Source organism: Chelon labrosus (genome assembly GCF_963514085.1).
Source record: "Chelon labrosus genome assembly, chromosome: 16".
NCBI lineage: Eukaryota > Metazoa > Chordata > Actinopteri > Mugiliformes > Mugilidae > Chelon > Chelon labrosus.
Window position 1 is genome coordinate 4,378,878 of NC_140349.1, and position 22,539 is coordinate 4,401,416.

General features: G+C 43.7%; 1 protein-coding gene across 1 annotated transcript in view; it reads left to right on the forward strand.

Annotated features, from left to right (window-relative positions):
* The first annotated feature begins 3,121 nt into the window (after positions 1–3,121).
* The window catches only part of rnf19b (ring finger protein 19B), a 36,359-nt gene continuing 16,941 nt past the window's right edge, over positions 3,122–22,539 (forward strand). Inside the window, exons 1-2 of the mRNA XM_084563052.1 lie at positions 3,122–3,422; positions 18,546–19,850. Coding sequence (XP_084419178.1) covers positions 19,195–19,850 — 656 coding nt within the window. The 5' untranslated portion in view covers positions 3,122–3,422; positions 18,546–19,194. The remainder of the gene's footprint in view (positions 3,423–18,545; positions 19,851–22,539) is intronic.

Sequence of the window (22,539 nt, forward strand, 5' to 3'; positions counted from 1 at the left end):
CTGTAACGGCGACGTACTCTTACACCACATCTGAGCACCGTGGAGTGGAATTTGTTTACAACCAAATGGCTGGAGGCTTATTTATTTGCATGCAAAGGTATTTATTTTTGTTTGTCGGTTTAAACACGCCCCATACAGAAATGTAAATGACACATATTCTGATGAGAGCAGTTTGCGGTTTGTAAGAAGCTTCACCCTCTCTCCCTGCAACCTGATCTATTTAGTGATAAAGGGCACAGAGAGGAGTTTTGACATTTTAGATTTTTTCCGCCCTGTTTCTTCTTTGTCATTCATCAGTTTACTGATGTCTGTCTGGACAAGTTTCAGGCTTCCAGACGAGATGGGGACGATACCGGCTGAAGCAGAGATCTCCAGATGCTGATGAGCGCGGTGTTTAATTAAAACGGTGATCTCAGTTTATTTTGCTGCCATGCGTTTCTCTGCCATCACCTGTAGTTTATGGTCGGGGCTTCAAGCCGTTTGGGGAATTTTCACAGAAAACCCCAGAGCTGAGTGATGGAGATGCTGCGGTTCAACCTGCTCTTGTGGTTCAGTGTGTAGCAGCTGCTGTATCCTGTAGAAATCACCCAAACTTCTGTGCAGGTCAGAAGTTTAACTCTCATCAGCAGAAGCATCAACGCATCAGATATGAGAATGGGTTTCCATTCTTATTTTACTATATTCTTATTTCCTAAAGTAAATTAATTGCACGTATTATAAATATTTATTGGGAGTGGAAATAAAACATTTCATGGAGCACATTTTTACCTCTTCACGCTTCAGCTCTCTGTCTATTTGTTGTTATCTGATTGCTAACGACTTCCTGGTAGCTCATACTGAATATCATTTCCTGCTCTTGGTTGCGGGAAAGGCTCCCTGACTGATAAGATGACAAAGGCTGGTTCCATTTAAATGAGCTGGTTTCATGTTTCTGGAATGGGGGAAAAAAAAAAAAAATCCCTCCAACGTATCCACTGTGCTCTGTGCTCTGTGCTGCTGCAGCGTCTTCCTCTTTTTATTTAGATTTATAAATCGTCTTTCTGTGCGTTGCGTCGGCTGGCATCTATAAATTTATTTAATGTAACATTTGGATTCTCTGCAGAAGTTTTTACTTTAGGTCAAATCTCGGCCTTGGCCTATTTCCTTTGAGTTTAAACCTACTGGTGACCGATTGGAGATTTTAATTGTCTTTCTGTGCAATAGACTGGCAACTGGTCAAGGATGTAGAAAAATAATCGATGTATGTCGTAGGAAAATCAGTCAAAAAGATGTAGAGATGAGTCCAAACCATCCTGGAACAGATGCACTGACACAACAATCTAATTAAATGTTGGAGAGATTCCAAAACACAGGATTAGATGTTTTTTGTGCAATCACGTACAAGAGTTCTTGGTGAATTGGTTGAAGAAGCTCGGGAGTTTGGTTGAATTTTGGGATGCATCGTCAGTAGTGCTCCTCTGAGTCACAGGGTGTTTCGGCCTTTCACACTATACACCCTCATCAGAGGCGGCCAGCCACAGGGTGATCGGTCCTGAGCCTGCAGAGTCGCCTTGTTGTGATGTTGCGTACATCTCATGGGACTATGCATGGCAGGGGTGTCCTGTTCCCTGTGTCAAGCCTGACTGCATACCTAGGTCTGCTTATTTGGGGGCCCAGCAGAGGTCCTTCCGCTTCATCCAGAGCCACTGGCTGCTTCTCTCTGCAGCCTCTGATGCATTCCTGATGGCACTGTGCTGACTCTGGCCCCTGACTCCCAGTTCTCTCAGCAGTTTGGTGGTAGATGTTGCTACAAAACCTCTGCGCCCAACTTCCAGTCCTGGGCGGACTTCGGTGTTCCAGCCCCGATGCTTTGTTTCAGCAGCTAACTCAGCATAACGCAGATGTTTTCGCTCGTAGGCCTCCTCCACGGAATCCTCCCAGGGAACAGTCAGCTCGATGATCTAAACCTTCTTTAGAGAAGGAGACCAGAGCACCGTATCAGGCCTTAAGGTGGTAGTGACGATCTCTGGAGGGAAGACAAGCTGTCGGCCAATGTCCACCAGTAGTTTCCAATCGCGTGCTCGCGTCCTTCACGGACAAAGGCAGATGTCCATGGGGACAAAACAGGAGTTCCTGCTTAATCATAGAGTTTTTCTGAGAAGACGTTTCACCACTCATCTGAGTAGCTTCTTCAGTTCTAGGGGACTGATGGGAAGTCTGAGGTTTAAACAGGAACTCCTCCCGAAAAAACTTGCTCAGGAGTTCCTATTTCAACCTCAGACTTCCCATCAGTCCCCTAGAGCTGAAGAAGCTACTGACTCTACTAGTCCAGTTGTCTTTTTTAACCTTTGTTGGATTTACCATGACCTGGATGACTGAGAACCTTCACAGACGTTTATGCTGGTGATAACCCATGTCTGGATACTGTAAGTGTTCATGCTTCATTGTTTATGTGATGCGCTGCAGGATTTTATAATGAAGACACTCAGGCATTATCACATCTCTCCAGGTCTACTAATGCATTTTTGGACATTTTGTGTGTTATTGTAACGCAATAAGTTTTGTCTTTAACCGGTTGCTGACTTACATGTTAAAATCTGCAACAAGTCCTGGTTTCATTACACTTTACAATCTGAGACTGTGCTACATGCAGCTTTATAGATCTGCATCCAGTTCATTAGACGAACTGTTCATTTGGATTTAATCTTTGTTTTCCTGTACCTTGGAGGAGTTTCTCCATCGTCCAAGTGGTTTCTTCAATTTAAAAACGGTCCTGAACTGAATAAAGTGACTTGGATGATGGTGAAACATCTTCAGGAAATCTTAAACAAGTCCATTTGTCTTGCGTTTTGGCTTACACACACATGAGCAGAGAAGATTAATGAAGTAGTTTGAATAAAGGTGATTTCATTCCACGTGCCTGTTTTCCACATCCAGCAGGTGCAGTGAGCTTCATTTTGAAAATAAACATCAAATTAAATCTCATTTAATATTAAAAATGTGTTTTAGCAGTGCAGACTCAGGGGCACTGACGTCACGGGGCGGGGTTTCCGGGTTGGCTACGGCCTGACGTCACAGGCAGGGGCTTTTCCTCCTTGACGTCAGAGGGCGGCGGGGCGGCAGCCAGAGAGCGCGAGGCGAGGCGAGGCGACGCGACGCGGAGGGAGCGAGCGAGCTGCGGAGATCATCCAGAGTTTTTCTGCGCTGCGCTGCGCTCCGGGCCCCGGAGGCGGAGAAGGAGGAGGACCAAGAGGCCGCCGTCAGCTGCAGAGACAGAGAGACAGGAGGACACGTTTAGACTCTTACTGAACGGGAGCGACGAGAGAGAGACAGAGAGAGAGAGACGGAAAGAGGCGGAGGGCGTCAGTACAGGAGCCGAAGTGTCCGCCGCATCGCTCCACAGCCTCAACCCTGGAAGAACTGCGGTCCTGAGCTGAGCTGAGGTGAGTGTCCGCCGATGAACCCTCTGCTGCTGCATGTCACACCTAAACGCTTCAGTTCACCTGGATAACAAAAGAAACGAGGCCAAGGTCCACACGGGGAGCAGACCTGGCTGCCAGCCGAATAACTGTTCTGAATCTTAACGGTCTCAGCTGAAATGATCATGATGTTAAACATTTAGGCCAGCAGCAGGCTGTTAACATCCACACAGGATCCCTGCTCTGCTCTGTTCTGCTCTGCTACACAGCCTCAAACCAGAAGAGCAGAATTCCCCCAGCTTCAGTGTCCAAGTTCAAATCCTGTCCAGGCTTTTCCCTTTAAAACATTCCTGTCTGCTCTGCCACTCCCCGGCCACTGTCTGCTGCTGTCTTATCCAGGAAAGAAAGAAAATATGTATATCTATTTATTTAAATATGAGTAGAAAGAGCTTTCAGCAGAAGTCTGACCTTGTTATTATAAGATGTACTGTAAGAGGAGGTGTTATAAACGCATGATCACTCCTCACAGCTCAGCAGTATGAACACTGTTGGACATTTACTTCAGCTTGAGGCCACATTTTAGGATCATGTAGGGGTGTGGTGGGGTTCTCCATCATCTCGTCCCCTCAGAGACAAGCCAACTTATCAAATATGAACTTTATGTAAACATTCAAGCTGTAAAAATAATACTCAGGCTGAGCTCTCCAAGCAAACTTGTGATGGGCGGCAGATAAGGGTGATTCAGCTCTTTGTTGCACAGATCCTCGTAAATAATGATTAAGGGCTTGAGATACCACGGGCGACTCGGTGAGTGATGTCTGTAGGTAGATTTGTGTAGATTTAACATTTGTTTTCCCCTGAATCATCAGAAGTATTATTTGTTTGAACATGCCAGACAGATGGGAGTGGACGTGACGAATGTTATAGCTTTCTGAAAATGTTGATGACGGTGTAGTGATGTGGTGAAGCCCACCAGTCTGGGACAAGATAATTTTACCATGTTATGTTCAGATTCTTTACCTTAGAGCTTGACTGATTGCTTATTAGTATTACTTAATATATCTGTCTCTGTTTTGGATAAAAGTAATCATTTGCGGAATAAAAAAAGAAGGAAAACTATTGAAATAAATCAGAAATTCATCTTTTTTTAACATTTGTTTGACAAATTTGTCTTATAGGTGGCATAAAATAATTAAAAATTGAGAAAACCTAAGTTTTAACATAGTTTGTCCACTAGAGGGCACTGACAAATTTATTTTTCTCCTGTGCGATGTCCCGCTTTAAACTTTATTGTACGCTAATATGCTAAATAACCGAATTTGAGGAGCTCCTAACAAAATTATTGCGTTTATGTGAAATATATGTTTTTAAATATTCAAATATCGTTATCAAGAAAACTGTCGCAGTGTTTAATGATTTACCCGTGTAGGTTAATGCAGTTTGCACAGCTAGAGTTTAACAGATGGACTGGTTACTGATACTTGATCTGTTTAATGCGCTCGGTATTTCCATGTTATTTTGGGCACTTCTAGTTAAATGATTGTCCTCTAAATCAACCGTGAACCTTGTTTTTCTTGATCTTGTCGCCTTGGAGATGTTTGTTTAGGGAGCAGCACATAGAGCCCAAAATATGTAAAATCATTTCAAAATCATTTCAACACGTCAGAGCGTGTACACAAAAAAAAAAACACGAACAGTGGGTTGTTATTATTATTTTATTAAAAAGTGACTCCAACCAGAGGCCATTAAAATAACTGTAAATTTTACGAAGAACGTGGAGGTTAAACAGTCTGATGTTTGTTATCTCAGTCTGTTTTGACTAGTCTGTCCTTCTGTTTAGATGTGTTGGACCATGACCTCATCCAGTCTAGGTTTAGTCTCCCATGGGGTTATGAGTCTCAGGTTTCAGACAATAGGCAGAAATGACACGCTCGGTTGTCAGGCGTACTGTGACTGTAGCCCTGCATTGTGCTACTGTTTCCTTTCTGAAACCTGAATCCACTCATGTTCAGTTCCAGCCCGTCCCGGGTCGAGGAGGCGCACAGGAGCTCAGAGGTGTGCCCTTTGCGACCGTAGCGCCCGCAGGCCCGACATTAAACATTCAACAGCGCGGCCCCTGAACGCTCCTCTAATTATAGACGCTTCCCAGCCTGGTTTGCTCTACCTCCACCTTTCAGCGCATCGCTCTGGACTCTCAGAGTACTTTATGTCTGCGTGTGCGTGGGTGAGAGGTGTTAATGAGAATCTGTGGGGGAGAGAGAGAGAGAGAGAGAGAGAGAGAGAGAGAACTAAAACTCTCCATTTGTGTACCCATCTGCCTCCCACTGCATGTTCTGTATCCCTGAAGAATATAATGTTTAAACATTTCCACAGAGATCTGTTAGTCATTAAGAGCCAGTAAATGTTTGTGGTCATTTTGCTGAGAATGGGCGCTTGCTCTCGTGTGTGTGTGGTTTTTTTAGAAATTACAGGCATTACTCATCAGCAGAGCTGGTTATCAAACGTCGGTTTCGAGTAAATTGTAGGAAATATCCAACTCTGACAAGAAGAGCTGAAATCAATCTAATGTAAATGACTGATGTATTAAAAAATATATAAATAAAAGTGCTAAAATGTCACTTAGTTTAAATTCAGAAAACATCCGCCTCCTTTTTTGCTCTTTTATAGTAAATTAGATGGAGTTTACTTTATTATCAGGACAAAACAAGCAGGTTTAAGGAGTAAATTTGGGCTTTGGGAACTTGTAATCACTATTTTTTAATTTCTTATTGGCCAAACATTGAATCAGTTAATCTGATTTGTTAACCGGAACCCCAAAAGGTAGCTCTGAATGTTTCTTTTTGGTACATTTCTTTGTATATAATCGTCTTTTTTTGGCTTCAACTACATCAGCGTAATTTTAAAGTGGATTAACCAGGTATGGAGTCACATGGAGTCGACAGCTAGTATTCCAGTATCCACCTTTTACCTCCGTTTTGGTCTCCACCAGCCCCTCGGGGAAATATTTGTCTCTTTAGCTGATGAATGCTCCACTATGTTCACCAGCTAGCTGCTAACTTTTTGTCCGTTGTTAGCTGAGCATGTCGTGCACTGTGTGTTTGGAGCTTTTCCAGTTGGAACCAGCTTGACGGCAATAAAATAAAAATAAAACGAGCCGACGGTGCTAAAATGTTCCACAGAGCTGAGTGGGAAAGCAGACGTCGGTGATGATTTGCAAGAAAATATCCACCTTTTGCATACAAGTAGTCATGTGATCAACTGTTGATATAAAAATATTGATTGTTATAGCAGCTATGAGTTTAAATTTGTATGAAATTATAGTTTTGTCTGGTGATCAGGTTATATCTGCACCAAAACTCAACCTTAGTTATTACATATCTGCGTAACAGTGAGATTCACTATTGTGATCTGATCTTCTGCTAATTGTCCGAGCTTGGATGGATGGATAGGTTCAGAAGAAAGACGAGAACCACTAGTTTCTGGAACCCGTAGGCCATTTGCAGCCTCATCAGAGTGCTGATATGGAGATTTGCCAGCGTTGACGTCCGCTTCCAGTGAAGAAGGGTGTGTAACGCCGCTTCACCAACGCATTTAAATATTTTATTTCGTTCAAATTCATTTTGCATGGACTATAGGGCGTTAAAGGAAGCAAAGCATTTCAGGGTTGACCACGTTTTATCAGATGTTTGCATGTTTTTTCTGTGGTGCGGTTTCTGCGCACATACTGACAGTATGTGGTGTGTGAGGCGGCTTCCAGGGAAATGCAGGCATCATGTTCCACAGAAGAAGGCTCCTGTTATCAGCCATCGCTCCATCAGCTCATCCCCATATACGTGCCAAAATCTAATTACTTTGCTGGAGGGATGACAGAGCGTCCACGGTGTTTCACGCCGGCGGCGCTGCTGCTCGGGAAGCTTTGACAATGAGCACTTCATTTTGCTTTCTGTGACGGGAACTCACTTCAAACTGTTTTAAGCTAGCTGGCTTACTGTAAGTGGTGTTTTTCTTGGGAAGAAAAAACATAAAGGAAAGTGAAACAGGTTTGTGTTTTTTTTTATGTTTGTGCAGTCACCAGAGCCCACAGTGAGTTTCAGATAATAAGAAACTAGCTTCTTATCGTCACTCAGTCTTTTCGGGTGACTTATCTCCTCCAACACATGTTGCTCATTTAATTTTGAAAGTGAAATAAAACTGTGGTAGATTTACAGCATTTTATTAACCAAACCTTGCTTTCGTAAAGTCAATTTTACAAATATTAACATAAAACTCTGTCTCTTGATTTCTTTAGTTGGTTTTACCTCCAAAATATTTCTTTTATTTCCGTTTGACAGTTCTGCTGCACGTCTCAGTGAGTTTTCAGAAGTGTGAACGTCTTTGGGATGCTAAAAACAGGCTGCGGCCTTTCTGAATTATTAATTAAAAAGTAATTTCCTTGGTATTATGATGAAAGTGTCTGAGCGAGAGGAGGCTGTGGTCACTCTGAACGCTGTGCGTCTCTGCTCCGGTGTGTCGTGATATCTTATCAGCCGGTCCTTCTGGAAGTAGCCTTGACTCGTGTGTTCCTGGATTTATTTATTTATTTATTTATTTCTTCTCCTCGTCCATGAGAACCAAATGTTCTCAGAAAGATCCTCCAGAGTGAGGACGGTCTGTGGCCTCATTTAAACCCTGATAGCGTGCGCAGGTGATCCGTGCGCCCCGTTAGAACGACCTCAGAGCAGGACGGCGCCTGACAACGGAACAACGGCCACTTTAGTGCCGTTTGGAAAGTCCATCCGAAACAATAAAATCCTCTTAACAATGAGTCACGAGCTTTCATTAGAAGCGCCGGTCATGATGAAATGGATGGAAACAGAAGTCCCTCCTAAATGACCCACACCCTATCAAACAGGAACACTCCAGATGTTACTCAACGCTCTGCTCTTCTCTGTTGTTCTTGCCTCCTCTTGGGGGTTGACGTGGTGTTTTCAAACACGCTGCATGACAACTGTAATTTGTAGCTGCAGGAGTAAGTTTACAACTTTTTACAAACAGGCTGATGCTTGTTCAGACCTTGGTGAATGCTTTCTGAACTGAATCTGAAGTGGCTGACGTGTATGTTAGCGTTTTTTAGATGTCGTTCAATGTCCTGCAGCTACATGGATTTAAACGTAACACAAGACAATGACTGTACGACTTATTTGAGTTGTTGATCATCAGTGATCTGTATCGCAGCCAATTAAACCTTTATGTCCAACTTTCTAATGAAATTACATGAAGAAGGGTTCATTTACTATCATATATTATCTTTAAACTGAATAAGAGCAGAGTGTGTTTACTCCACTACTATAGCTAGCTGGACTAAGAGAAAGATTTTACTACACTGTGCAACGTGCACTACCTGTACACACCTGTGGTCAAGAATTTTAATGCTTGTAATCTCTGGTAACACGGCATCCTATAAAACTATAAAGCACTTGTATTTTTATTTAGCTTGTTTTTGTCTCGGACAGAAACAGTTTGATGTTCTGTGTATTTGAAGCAGAAAGAGATACCTCTACTAACCTATTAGCTGATTGGCTCTAATTAGCTCTCCCCTGTACTCACACACACACACACACACACATATAATGCATTATTAGCATTATAGTTGAGCAGGGGACCACCTGTTCTTGTCCGGAGACAGCCGGGTCCCCCGGCTCTCAGATTAGCAGGGTTTTAGTCAGCATCGCTGCAAACACTCTGAGCCGTCTGCTGGACTCCAGCGCTCACGTCGAAACAATGTCATCAGTCGGTTTGGACGGCAGGCTTTTCAGCTGATGCTCTTATCCAAAGTGATACGGTGCAGAGTGCAGCCCCCAGGGATGATCACTTTAGTCTGATTTGGTTTGTTTAGTGAAAGAGTAGAAAGAGAAATGTCAATCAGAGTTAGATTAATCTGGAACGAAGAGAAGAAGGTTAACTAGTTTATGGAGGCGTCTTTTCTGTGCTCGCTTCGATTTAACGGCGTTGAATCTAAAGTTTGTGTCTGTTTAAGGTCTGGATGCATCAAACTGACATGAAACAACTACTGACAGTGAACACAGACTACGGGTTGCATCATGTCGCCTGTGTCTGGGTCTGAAAGTTGCACTTGAATGCACCACAAATACTACAGCCAGCTGACAGAAGAGTAAAGCACCGGCACGAAAGCAAATAACTCCTCACACCTGCAGGATCTATCATTCACAAGTGCAAATCTGAGGCGAGGAAGCTTCAGCTTGTTCATTCTGGATGATTATTCTCTGGAAAGTTTGAATGTTCAGATGAGATAACGACAAAAAAATGAAAGTAGGAGAGGCGCCTGTGTGTCCTTTTGTTTACTTTCCTCGGTCCAGTTTATCTTCTCATGCTCTCTAAACTGATCAGCCAATCACAGAGATCTTTCTCAGTGTCTTGTTTAGCCGCCAAGTCAAAATGCTGGTTAGGCATCAAAGCCAAAGCGGCGGCCCGTCGGCTTTGATGTGTCACGGCCACAAGTTACTGCTTAGATTGTATTTTTGGCTTTTTGCTTATATTTGACGGCTGCAGTAGAGGTCAGTGTGGAAAACTGAGCCTTAAAAACGACAAGCAGCAAAGGCGCAGGCTGTCGTGGGACATTTTTGTCGCCTGTGGCACGCACCCTCACCCCAGGGCCACCTCCGGGACACTTTCCAATTCAAACCGAGTGGAACGGCCTCAAGCAGATCTGAAACTGCAACTGAGGCATGTGGCGGGACAATAGAATGTGAGATCAGAGCCAGAGCGGCGTGGTAGCTTTCCTGAGAATCAGAAAAGACAATAAACATCGTGAAATTCCTGCGAAAGACACAACCTTAAGATTAATCAATAATGTGTTGCTGGCAGACTAGGAATAAACACTTCTCTGCAAAGATGCGCTTATATCAACAGAAAGAGCTGCAGCGTGCAAAGTTCTGCTGCACAAGTTTTATGTGTTTTCAGATCTAGATCAAGTGATGCTTTGGACTAGATTTTTTTACCTCTTATTATGAAGTAGATTTCCCGTTGTAATGACTGTAGAATAACAACACCATAGTCATTTAGACTGATTCTCTATAAGCTGCGGTTTCACTCTGCAAATCTGTCCCGGGGTTTGAAATCTCTTGGGAAACGTTGTAGTGGAAGAAGAGGGTAGTGTGTGTGTTTTTTTTCCACCTATAGCTTCCGGAGGCTTTTTCCCAAGCGGTGGAAACGGTGGAAAAACAACTGTACAAACTTGGCAAAAGAAAAGAGCTCAGTCGCTGGAGGAGACTGAGCAGAGACGGGAAAGAAGTGAGGAAAAACAAGAACGCCTGATGGGAATTAGAGAGAGACAGAGAGCGAGAGAGAGCTCTGGGACTTTAGAGGCTCAGAACAGACAAAATACAATGGATGTTTTCTTGTAAATTGTGAGGCTTTGTGCTTTCAAACAATGCCTAATGTGATCTGGTCCCTCTAACGTGACTCACGTCGTTCTGCTCTGACAGGAGCCGTCCAACACAACCAGTACGGTGATATTTAGTATTTCGCTGGGAGGCAATAAACTAAATCTGACTTTTCCTCCTTTATTTTACTAATCTGTCAGCTGTTCGTGGAGCTCCAGGTACTTCAGTCCACCTTTATGTGTGGTGTGTAGCTGTGTGTGTGTGTCTTGTGGTGTGCATCTTGCTAAGACATGTCGAGGCTGGCAGTGAATCATGTTATTGCATAACAGCAATCAGCTCTCGCAGCCACACACCTGTAGCACACAGCTGATTACTCTGAAGGCCGCGTGCGTGTGTGTGTGTGCGTGCGTGTGTGTGTGTGTGTACGTGTGTGTACGTGTGTCCGATCATTCTTCATTATGGCCTCTCTAATGTGGACTAACCTGCCAGAGGAGCCCACGCGAGCTGAATCACTTGAGTCTTATAAGCTTCTATTAAATATTTATTTAGCCTGTTTATGTTATTTAACTGCTCTAAGTGGCTCCTTTCATTACGCCTTTCAGACGAGACTTCGCTGCTGAGTAATCTTCAGATCCTCTCTGGTGTTTTTTATGTTAGTAAACTGACGCGTGAACCCGTAACGCTGCTCCAGGAGCTCGCCGTCGCCGACGCCTGCATCTGCAAAACGTCAAATCCTCAGGTTTTATGAACTAACTCATGATCTTAGCGTGGTTTCGTATTGCTCCCATGTTAGCATGAGGAGCATGAGGAGCTGTGAATGTGCAGGACACAGGTGTAGAGAGAGAGAGAGAGTGTGTGCTGCATGTAGTTGCAGCATGTAGGTTGGCTGCAGCCTTCAGGCAGAGACTGGAGGATCCCAAAGTGCTGAGGCATAGATTAAAACAGAACACTCTGTCTGAGAACAGATTACCTGCAGAACACACCGGCCTCCCTCCCTCTCTCTCTTTCCCTCCCTCCCTCTCTCTCCCTCTCTCTCCCTCTCTCTCTGATTCAGGAAACCCATTATGAGCCTGGAACTGGGCTGTTAGCTTTCATTACAGTGGTTATAGTTTTAACTTCCCATAAAGACACGTGATGATTAAAGGCCCCATCGAGGGCCTCAGAAGGCTGCAGTCTTTAATATATGTTCTTGCAACGTTACCAGTAGCGAGGCTAAAAGGTTTGATAGAACAAAGTTTGTTCTGAGGCTAAAACGCTGAAAAAGAGTTTAGAAAAGCAGTACAATTAGTAAAGTTTGACACTGAGAGCTTATCAAAAGTCAGTCTGCCCGTTCTGTCCTCATATGAAGAGATTCACTCGTCGTCCGTCCCTCTGCAGCCTGATAGTTGGTCAATAGTGGACGTTTGAGGCTGTGGTTGCCTTGGTAACCCTCCTAGTGTATGGATGGAGCTAGCTCTTCTCATCTGGGTTCCCTCGACGCTCTAAGTCTGCTGTCATCGGAGTGAATTTGGTGCTAGGAGCCAAAGTCGTGGACAGTGTATATGTTTGAGGAACTGTCGCTCCCATTGGTCGTTCATCCTCCTGGTGTCCGCCCACTTCATGATGTCATCAACTGTTTTTATCACCTGTCATCTCTGCGACTCACTGCTAGTCTCTTTTTGTGTGTATGCTCCGGACGTTGGTGGTTTTGCAGTTGCTTTGCCCCACATTCATTAGTTAGTTATGATCAAAACACTGTCAGTCAACACTTCAATGAGGATGAAAAAAATATATAAAAAATATATATTTAAAATATATTTATTTTGTTTAAATCATGTTTAGATTAGATTAGATTCAACTTTATTGCCATTACACATGTACAGGTACAGAGCAACAAAATGCAGTTTAGCATCTAACCAGAAGTGCAGTAGGCAGTGAGTGCACATGGCATAAATAGTATGGTATATAAGTAGTATGGTACAGGTTGTTTTTTTACAGCATATGAACAATATTTACAGATTAAAACTAGGGATGCACCGAATATTCGGCCACCAAAAAGTTTCGTCTGAAAATGGCCCAAAATTGCATTTTCGGTTTTCGGCCGAAACAACACGGCCGAAACAGTATGTTGTGATGACGGCAGGAGTGCCCAATACGTGGATCGCGACCGGTAGATGCAATTGCAATGCCTTGATTTTAGTGAGGTTAGTACACAGTCATAGCCATAAATGCAATGGTACTAATAATTGTCATAATAATTTCTTTCGGTGTTTCGGTTTTTGGCCTTGGTGTCTTCATTTTCAGTTTCAGCCAAGAATTTTCATTTCGGTGCATCCCTAATCAAAACGTATGTACAGGTGAATGAGCAGGATATACACAATGATTGACTGAGGTACTATAAACATATTATACAGATGGATTTGTTTGTTAAATGGACTAGACGATAAACAGGAACTATAACATCATTTACAGTAAAGGAGAAGGGCAGATGATAATTTAGACGATACAAAACAACAATTAAGCATAAACAATAAGCAGCAGCTGCCTAATGTTACTAAACTAGTGCAATATTCGGTGCATAGTACTGTGCAAACAGATTGTTTAAAGCGTGTATGATACACCAATCTAAATATGGTAGATAATAATCCTGTAGTCTGCAGTTGACTCTCAGTTCTTCTGAATCAAACACGTCATGAGTGTTTTTAGCTGACTGACTGAACAGTAGCCCGTCTCAAGGTGTCATGTCAGTTTGGCCCTTTCAATTAACAGTTTTTAAACTCTGAGCTAACGGAGGCGTGAAATACTGTAATCTAGGAGATTATTGTGGTGATTATGAACCATGACTAACTATACTACTCCTGAATGTTCACACTAAAGCGTGGGACAAATAGATGCAGCTTCTTCTTCCAGCTCATTAACTACATTCATTTGTCACAGCTGGCAGATGATGAAAACCAGCAGCTTTCGTTGACGTGAGAACCAGGCAATAAAAACTATACGGCTTAAATTACAATATATGAAAACACACAACTCGTGCATGCGAATACCACAAGAGGACGCTGCTTTTACAAACTCCTCCCACGAGCCCATCTGCAGTCAGCTTTTAATACGAGATAGGATGTGTGATTGTCACAGTCAAGTGGCTCGACTGACAATCTCCTGCCTTCATTCTGCAGATAGTTATCAGCAGCACGTACCCAGTCATGTAAATGTCCGTGAGCATCATTTCCTCAGAGCTCTGCGTCAGTCGCGGCTGAAATGAAGAACTAGGTGTGGGTTTTTTTTATCAGGGCAACTTGACCGCATGTGTTTCTGAAGCCTTGCTAGAGGAAACCAGGAAGAGAGAGAGAGAGAGATTAAAACAGGAGGGCTGAGAATCTGGAGGGTGGAGCATGAAAGCAGCCTGCTGTGTGTGTGAGTTGGTGTGTGTGTTGGTGTGTGTGTGTTGAACTGAGCAGCAGTGGAGTAGGAGGAAAAGTGTTGGACAAAAGTGTGTGTGAGCGCAGTGATAACAAATCTAGTCCAGATTGTGAAGTTCTCAGGCTGTTCGGGCCCATCTGCCAAACGACGGCACGAAAACACGTCGTTCTATCTTTGAAAGGACGTTCCATTGGCGTGATGTATTACCTGGCCCCTTACCCCACCCCTAGCCACCTCAGCTAACGCTAACCCTTTACCCTAAAAGCAAGTCTTAACCCTGAAAAACAAACGGGCAGCGCGTTTAGCACGGTACAATCAAGTCAGCTGTGATTTCCTTTAAATCTCTACTTAACACAAACCTTTTATTACAGTTTTATTTGCCTGTTTTTAAAATTGACTGCAGACGTTAAATATTTTATAATGTCGATGTGAAAAACTGGCCCCACACCGTTGGTACTCCACAAGAGTTTGACCCCCTCCACTACACCTTAATCAAAATAAGACCACACACAGACTCAGTATCTCCTCCATCACGTCTCCACGGAAACAAAACCCTCAGTGAACGATATTATCTCAAGACGTAACGCTGATGTAATACCCACATCGGATCATCGACGCTGAGGGAAAACCCTTGCTTTAGAAATAAAAAGTTAACCTACACTTTATAGCTCAACTGTTTCTTAATTCTTGGTGCCACTGCTGATGAATTTCTTAAATCCTCGACACCAAATTTGAGTCAGAAAATAATAAATTAGTCAGATGAAAGTGTTTAATGATAGATATTTTAGTCTGGATGAGTTTGTGTAAAATCAGACCGCGAGAGGACGCGTCGATCAAACTCCGAACCAAGCCGTCAGTTAGAAAGAAGCGAGCAAGCGATGAAGAAATCTGACTCTAGAGGAAGGAGTCAGCCTCTGCTCGCTGCGGTTTGATCTTAACTCATGTGAGAAGCAGAAAATCTTCATCCGCTGTGAAGAGTCTCCAAAAAAACACAAACAAAAGCAGGCTGCCCGTGTGTGTGTGTGTGTGTGTGTGTGTGTGTGAGAGAGAGAGAGAGATAACGAGATAGCGAGGTGTTTCTTCATGAGTTTCATCATCAAACAGCAGATCAGAACTGATTAGTCACCATGATGTCACATCCTGTCTCTGTAGCATCAAATAAATAAACAAAAACGAAACTTATCTGGAAAAATTTCACTTGAGTATGCATATTAACTACCTAAAAAAATTATTTGACTTGTATTTTAGTGTTTTAGTTCAACCCAAGTCCCGCCCACTAACATGGAGGAGGCGGAGCTTATGACCTATACTGCAGGCAGCCACCAGGGGGAGCTCTACTTGCATTGGCTTCGCTTTTAAGGAGCTGTTCCTCCGTCCATCTTTATTTACAGTCTGTGAGTTGGTGGCTCGTACATACGTTCTGCTCCTGCATTAAAAGAGATACCTCATCTTACCAGCAGGTGGCAGTACGTCTGTGTTCGTCATTCAAAAGAAAGTTGGAAACACTATTATTAGCTGAGAGGCTAGGAAGCTAGGAAGAGCTGGAAACCGTCGTGCAGAGCTGGTCTCTCCTACAGCTGAATGTTCACATGAGATGAAGATGAAAAACGAGAAAAGAACTTTGGCGTTTTGTTCACTTTCTTCACGTGGTCAGGTTCACTGTTCGCTCAACAGCGGAGATTAACCGTGAGACGATGACTAGTGATGAGCTGTCATGTTTAGAAGTAGGCGTTCACGTCAAGGTTTGAAGAGTCTAACGGTGGATATCCCCACCCTCGTTTTGGTTCATCATTCCACCTCGGAAGTGTCTTTTCTTCCTCTTCCCGTAGCCTGCGGCGTGTTTGCATACAGTGATGAATGTCATCTAATATCTCACATCTTTCCAAAGGCTGTATACACAGCACACTGTGACAAGCTGTCAAGAGTTTATTTATGACTTCCTTGTTAATGCTCAGGTATGTTTGTTTATTTAAAACAAAGGAGTTACCATGAAGCCGCAAACCTCACTGTGGAGGTTAAAGCTTCTAATGGTTTGGTTGATGGCACATGTAACGGCCACACCAAAGGTTTGAGGGATTAAAATGGCTCTAACGTTTAAAATACATTCACAAGTACGTAAGAAAATAAGATTAGTGTCTGACAGACACGTTGGAACCTGTCCGTGTTGTCTTTTTCTGTCCTTCTATGAACTGTTCTTTGATCAAACGTGATGCTTTGCTTTGATAGTTTGATACTTTTTCTACTTTTACTGTCAATACCTATTCCTTTTTTTTGTTGGATTACTGTAAACCCAAAGATGAACTTCTTGTATTGTTAAATTTTATGCAAATGTACTTGTGACCTTGTTGAAGCTGCCACTAGAGGCCAGAGATATCAGACGTTTTCAAATCTCACTCATAAAACGTCTTTAAATCATATAAAAACAGCTAAATGTTTGTCACACAAAAGACTCCAGCTCCAGTTATTCTGTGTGAAAAGCTTTAAAGATCTATATCCTAATAAAATAAAGACCTACAATCAATCACCTGCAAACTCTGGGCTCAGACTTTTCATCCTGACGTGGAAGGAAACGCCCGGCGGCGTCTCTCCGCTCCGATCACTCAGCCAATCTGTCACTCATGTGAATCCCACAGGTCACAATCTCCTGAATGGTCCAAGGTTTACTGGGTCAGCATTACCCTGCATGTGTGTGTGTGTGTGTGTGTGTGTGTGTGGGCTTTACTAATCAGATTTGTGAACACTAAGTCAATCAGAGAGGCCCGGTTAGTCGTTGGCTGGTCAGAGAGAGAAAAACAGAAAAACATCTGCACAGCTGGAGGAGCGTGTTTGTGCTTCCTGAGTCGTTTTAATTCAATTTAGTTTTGATTTATTGTTTTATTTTGTTTCATCTGCGACGCCACGATGCGTTTCCACAGTTTGCGATTCCGGATCTTAGAAGCACGGCCTTGTTTTAGCTCAGTGAACCTGGACAAGTTATCTGATGAGTTTTATGGATTTTTAATTTTGAATTCACCGGAAGAGTCACGAGATGAAAATACAGCGACAATCACAACACGACCTGCGAGTTAATAACACACCAGAGACAAGAGTGTCTCTTAGACACACTCACAGTTGTAGCGAGGACATAATTACTGCGTGGACGTGTGTTTTCTGTGTGTGCATAATTATTACTTGTTCATTCAGACGTGTGTGTGTGTGTGTGTGTGTGTGTATGTGTGTGTGTGTGTGTGCAGGTTGGGTTTAAATGTATTTCTACATGTGTGTTATCACCTGCACACTGCATAATTATCACTTTTCATTTGTGTGTGTGTTCATTCAGAAATGTGTGTGCGCTCATAGGTGTGTGTGTATTTGCAAGTTGTGTTTTTTTGTGTGTTTCAGAGTGAGGACATTTTGGCCGTTCCTCACTTCTTTACAAGGCTATTTGAGTGTGTGTGTGTGTGTGTGTGTAGAAGGTGTGTGTGTGCAGGATTTTCAGTTTGTCACTGAACATCAATCAAGTGTGTGTGTGTGTGTTTTTTTTACAGATTGTGTTTAAATGTGTCTGTATATTTCTTCACATATAGAAAACATGTTGCTGTTAATGTGTGCAGGCTTGTGTGAATACAGTGTGTGTGTGTGTGCGTGTGTGTGTGGGTGGGTGATGATTTTTAGTTTCAGTGTGTTATTTTTTTATGTGTGTAAATGTGTGTGTGTGTGTGTGTGTTGTTGTTGCATGAATGTATGTCTTGGGTGTGTTTGTGCATCGTGTGCATTTCCATGTGTGTCGGTTCCTTTCTTGACTGTGTGTGTGTGTGTGTGTGTGTGTGTGTGTGTATGTGCATAAGTGCCCGAGTCACAGAGTGGGTCGCTGTTTGCCTCGCTCATAGTGAGCGTCGCCATGGCAACGGCACTAGCAGCACAGTGTGAAGTGGAGGAAGAGCTTGCGGTGCTCAGCGTGAAGCAGAGCGAGATACAGAGAGACGACTTTCACACGAGCACACGATTGGTCGGGGCGGGTTGATGATGTCATGTGGTTAACTGGTGGTTTGTCCTCCTCGTACAGATGTGTTCGCATTAACCTTTTAATTACCGGCCACTTAACGGACGCCATTTAACATTTTCTTGCGTGGACGTGTGTTTAAGTGTGATCCCCGCCGATAAATGATCGGTTCAGGGTCGGAGGGGTTCAGGATCAGATCGAAACCGGGGGAAGAGCAAAGCAGAGGCAGATAGAGAGTGAAGGGGAGGAGAGAGAGAGAGAGAGAGAGAGAGAGAGAGAGAGAGAGAGAGAGAGAGAGAGAGGGAGGAGAGAGAGAGGGAGGGAGGTGTGTGTCATACTGAGCATGCTCTTTGTGCTAACTTCCTGCTCTCTTCTTCCTGACAGAAAAACCGTTCAGAGAGAACCGGTGTTCAGCGAGAACGAGAGGAAGCAGACGAGCGGAGGAGACGCTCTGAACGCAGCTCAAGAGAATCGAATCGAATCTGAGGAATTATTACGACGTTCAGGCTGAACCAGGATCTGTGGACTGTTTTGTTTTTTTAATCCTCTCTGTTTTTGTGATTCCTTGAACTTGAAACTGAATCTTTTTGCTGAACAGTGAGAGTCACAGTAATGTTTGACCGCGGCGTCTGCCTGACAGATAAAAACCTCTGTACTTTTCCATCTTCGTGAACGTTTCTTGTGCCAAGTTTGAGAGAAGCTCTGGGAGTCGAAGGGGATTTTTCTTTCGTTTCCACTTTGAACTTGCGCAATCTCTTTAATTTTGTGGTTTCGGTTATCTGTTATCGCCCTCTGTCTTTTCCTGATAACGATTATTTCTTCTCGTAAAAGTCAGAGGAGGCGGTGACTGTTTGCCAAGTTTCTCAGCCGGCTGCCTGAAAAGCATTTGCATTCTGGTTTGGCTCTGACCAGGGGACAAGTCCTCTCTTGTGGGTCTTACAGAGTGTGTGTTTGTGCGACGAGAGTATCCCTCTGTGATACCTCGCCGTGTGTCAGGGGACAATAACCGACCCTGTGTGTCTCCCCTGGGAAAATGGGATCAGAAAAGGACTCAGAGTCGCCTCACTCCTCGGTGAGTGGCGTCCCCAACCCTAAGTGCCGTGCGGCGGGCAAACGCCAGGGCCGCATCTCCTTCCACAGCCTCTTCCACAGCAAACGGGGCTCTCGAGGTAACCGGCCCCCTAAAGGAGGAGCAGCAGGCACCCCTTTATCACACACGCAACAACAGCTGCTCCCTTCCTCTTTGAGTTCAGCACCTGCTGCAGCCTCAGCTACGCCCACAACGACCACCACCACAGCCGCCACGACCCCCCAGGATGCAGCCTCGAGCACCCCCTCCAAGCCACTCTCCTCCAGCCAGCCGTCCCTGGGTGGAGCCACTTCCTCCGGGGAAGCCAACCTCCTGGAGTGCCCCCTGTGCCTGGTGCGCCAGCCCGCCGACCAGCTCCCCGAGCTGCTGGGCTGCAGCCACCGCTCTTGCCTCTGCTGCCTGCGCCAGTACCTGCGCATCGAAATCACAGAGAGCCGAGTCCAGCTCAGCTGCCCCGAGTGCGCCGAGAGGCTGGCGCCGCGGCAGGTGGCCGACATCTTGGACGATGCGGCCCTGCTGGAGAAGTACGAGGAGTTCCTGCTGAGGAGGTGCCTTGCCTCCGACCCGGACTGCCGGTGGTGTCCGGCGCCCGACTGCGGGTAAGAATCAGACCCTGATATTCTCTGCCCTGTCATTTATTTTGTTTGTTCTCATCCTGTTTCAGGCAGGCTTCATGTGTTTAGGTGTCTTTGTTTTGGAAAGATTATGAAACTGTGACATTTCAGTCAACCAAGAAATCAGCTTACGTAGTATATCAGTGACCTTCATGGGAAACAAACTTGCAGCAGTTTCAGTCCTTTACTCGTGTTGGCTGCAAATCCCAGCGACAACTTAAAGTAAACATTTACAGTAAGTTTCAGGTCTGGGCTCATTGTTGCTTTGTTTCCATCTTCCTGTTCCTGTGATACTGTGGAGTTATCTGATTGGAGACAAACACAAAGCGGCTTTGGAGCACTTGGAAGGTTTTTCCCTGGAACTGAGATGTACTTTAATAACCCTTGGATGGTGGAATTCACCTTCCATGACCAATAAACAAAAAAACCAAATACCTCAGTAACTGTGAGAAACAGAAACTGTTATGAGTGAGACACTAAAGTGACGAGCAAGCAGAGTCTGAAGCAGAACTGAGACACCTCACGTCATTTGAGTTTCTAAAAGCCTGGATACATAAACAGAGTTAGGCTTTATTCATATTAACAGCTGGTTTAACTGTCACACACTAATCTATAATGATTATTATAATATAATTATCGTGCCAGTAGCTGTTCAGTCTGTCTTCCTCTTTCTTTTCTGTCACATCATCTTGTTCGCTCTCTTGCTGTTGCGTTATTTCCTCATCTTTCTGCCGTGACTGACTGGAATTCGGACGAACGCCGCGGCTTCGCAGTAATTTAACTGTCGCGTTTAAAGAGAACAGGAGGCAGCTTGACCCGAGAGAACGAGAGAAAGCACGGAGGGCGAAGAAGTTGAATTTGAGAGCGCAGGAGAGAGGCTGCAACTGGGTTAGAGGCTCTGTGGGCTGGCCTCGCGCTCCAATGGTTTTGGAGGTAGAGCGCCTCTCGTTAGGTTTCTGGAACAAATGAGAGGCGTCTGTTTCATCATAGAAAGCAAGGGGTGATTCATTGTGTTTGTGTTTTTGTGTGTGTGGGAAGGAGGAAAGCAGATATTCTCTGATATTCTCCTGCTCTGGTTTTGTACAGTCATACAGGTATTTTCGCGGGGGAAAGCCAGAGTGTCTGTGTGGTATCTGCATAAATCTGACTATACGTGCCTTTTGGTTTGCTGTTCGGTTCCCTCGCTCTTGTTTCCCTGTCATGTTCCTACAGACGCTGCTATTTGTGATAATAACAATCTAGTGGTTTTCAGGGTTTGTTTTGGATATTTTATACTTCCGTGCCGCCTCAGACTATAGAATCACTCTTGGAAACATGCAAACTTTTTATTATTAGACGTCTCGTGCTCAAAGTCGACTTGATCATGGCCTCAAAATACTTTTTATTATATACGTTTGCAAACAGAAATACACATGCTATAGGAAATGACACATGTGAAACCAATATAAAGTTCTTTGTTAGAAAGGACTTCATCTTCTGATCTCATCTACCCCTAAAGAAAGAAGAAGAAAGCTGCACAGTATTCTCAAATACTGAATTCATTAGGGATGCACCGAAAAGTTTCGGCCGAAAAAACGAAAATGCACTTTCGGGCCATTTTCGGCCGCAAAATTTATCGCCGAAACAACTCGGCCGAAACAACACGGCCGAAACAGGATGTTGTGATGACGCAAGCAACAACCGCAGCAATTTTCGCAATTTCTTTCGGCCCGAAAATTTCCGGTGAATCCCTAGAATTCATAGGAAGATAAAATCAAAAGTATTAATGCTAACATGAGCAAACAGCAGAATTACGCTTCTCAAAGTCTCACAATAACCTAAGTGTGACTTTTAAAAGGGTAATTAATGCATTTTGAGAAGTTTGCACGCTTTCTTAATCCATTACACTCAGGAACTTTGCAACCACAGCCACATTTCTTCTGTAAGATGACGGGAATTAAAGACGTTTGCTGCTCCCTAACTCCACTAAATATAAAGGTTTTCCGTTGTCTCTGTTTTTTTTTTTGTTTTTTTTAGTATCTTGACTTTCAGATAATTTTATTTATTGATATAGTTTGAGTGATTGTCACAAAGAAAAAGACAGAGGGTTGATAAAACGTCTGAGGAATGCAAATAACTATTTCTGCATACATTTAAGCAACAGTTTGCGTGTCAACACCTGATAGTGTTGTCAGATTAAATTAAAAAGGCAATAACTCTTTAGAGTTTATCCTCTGGCGATCATGCATGCACAGTTTTATGAGCGAAATGAAACTAGCGCAGTGTGTGAACTGGTTTTCACAGTTTCTTTGCCAGCTCTCTACTGATTGTCACTATTTGGGTTTTTTTTTTCTTTTTTAAATTAGTTCCTTGTTTGTTTAGCGGAGGCCTGAGTCTAGTCCTTATTCTGACTCTCAGTGGGGGATTCAAATGAACCTTAACAGACATTTTATGATAAATACTGTAAATATTATTGTAGGTAGAGTTAAAGGCCGGCTCAATTTAAACTTTTTGTCCGATCCGAACTGCAGAGCTGCATCCACATCTCCTTGTCCACATCTCTCAGAGGGATTCTTCCTCCTTCAATTAAGTTTTAACCTCTATAAAATAAACTCTGTGTCTCTGAGACCAGAGCAACTTAACAATTACTGGATGTTGCCGCCGTACACATGTTAATATCCCGGCGTGTAGGAGG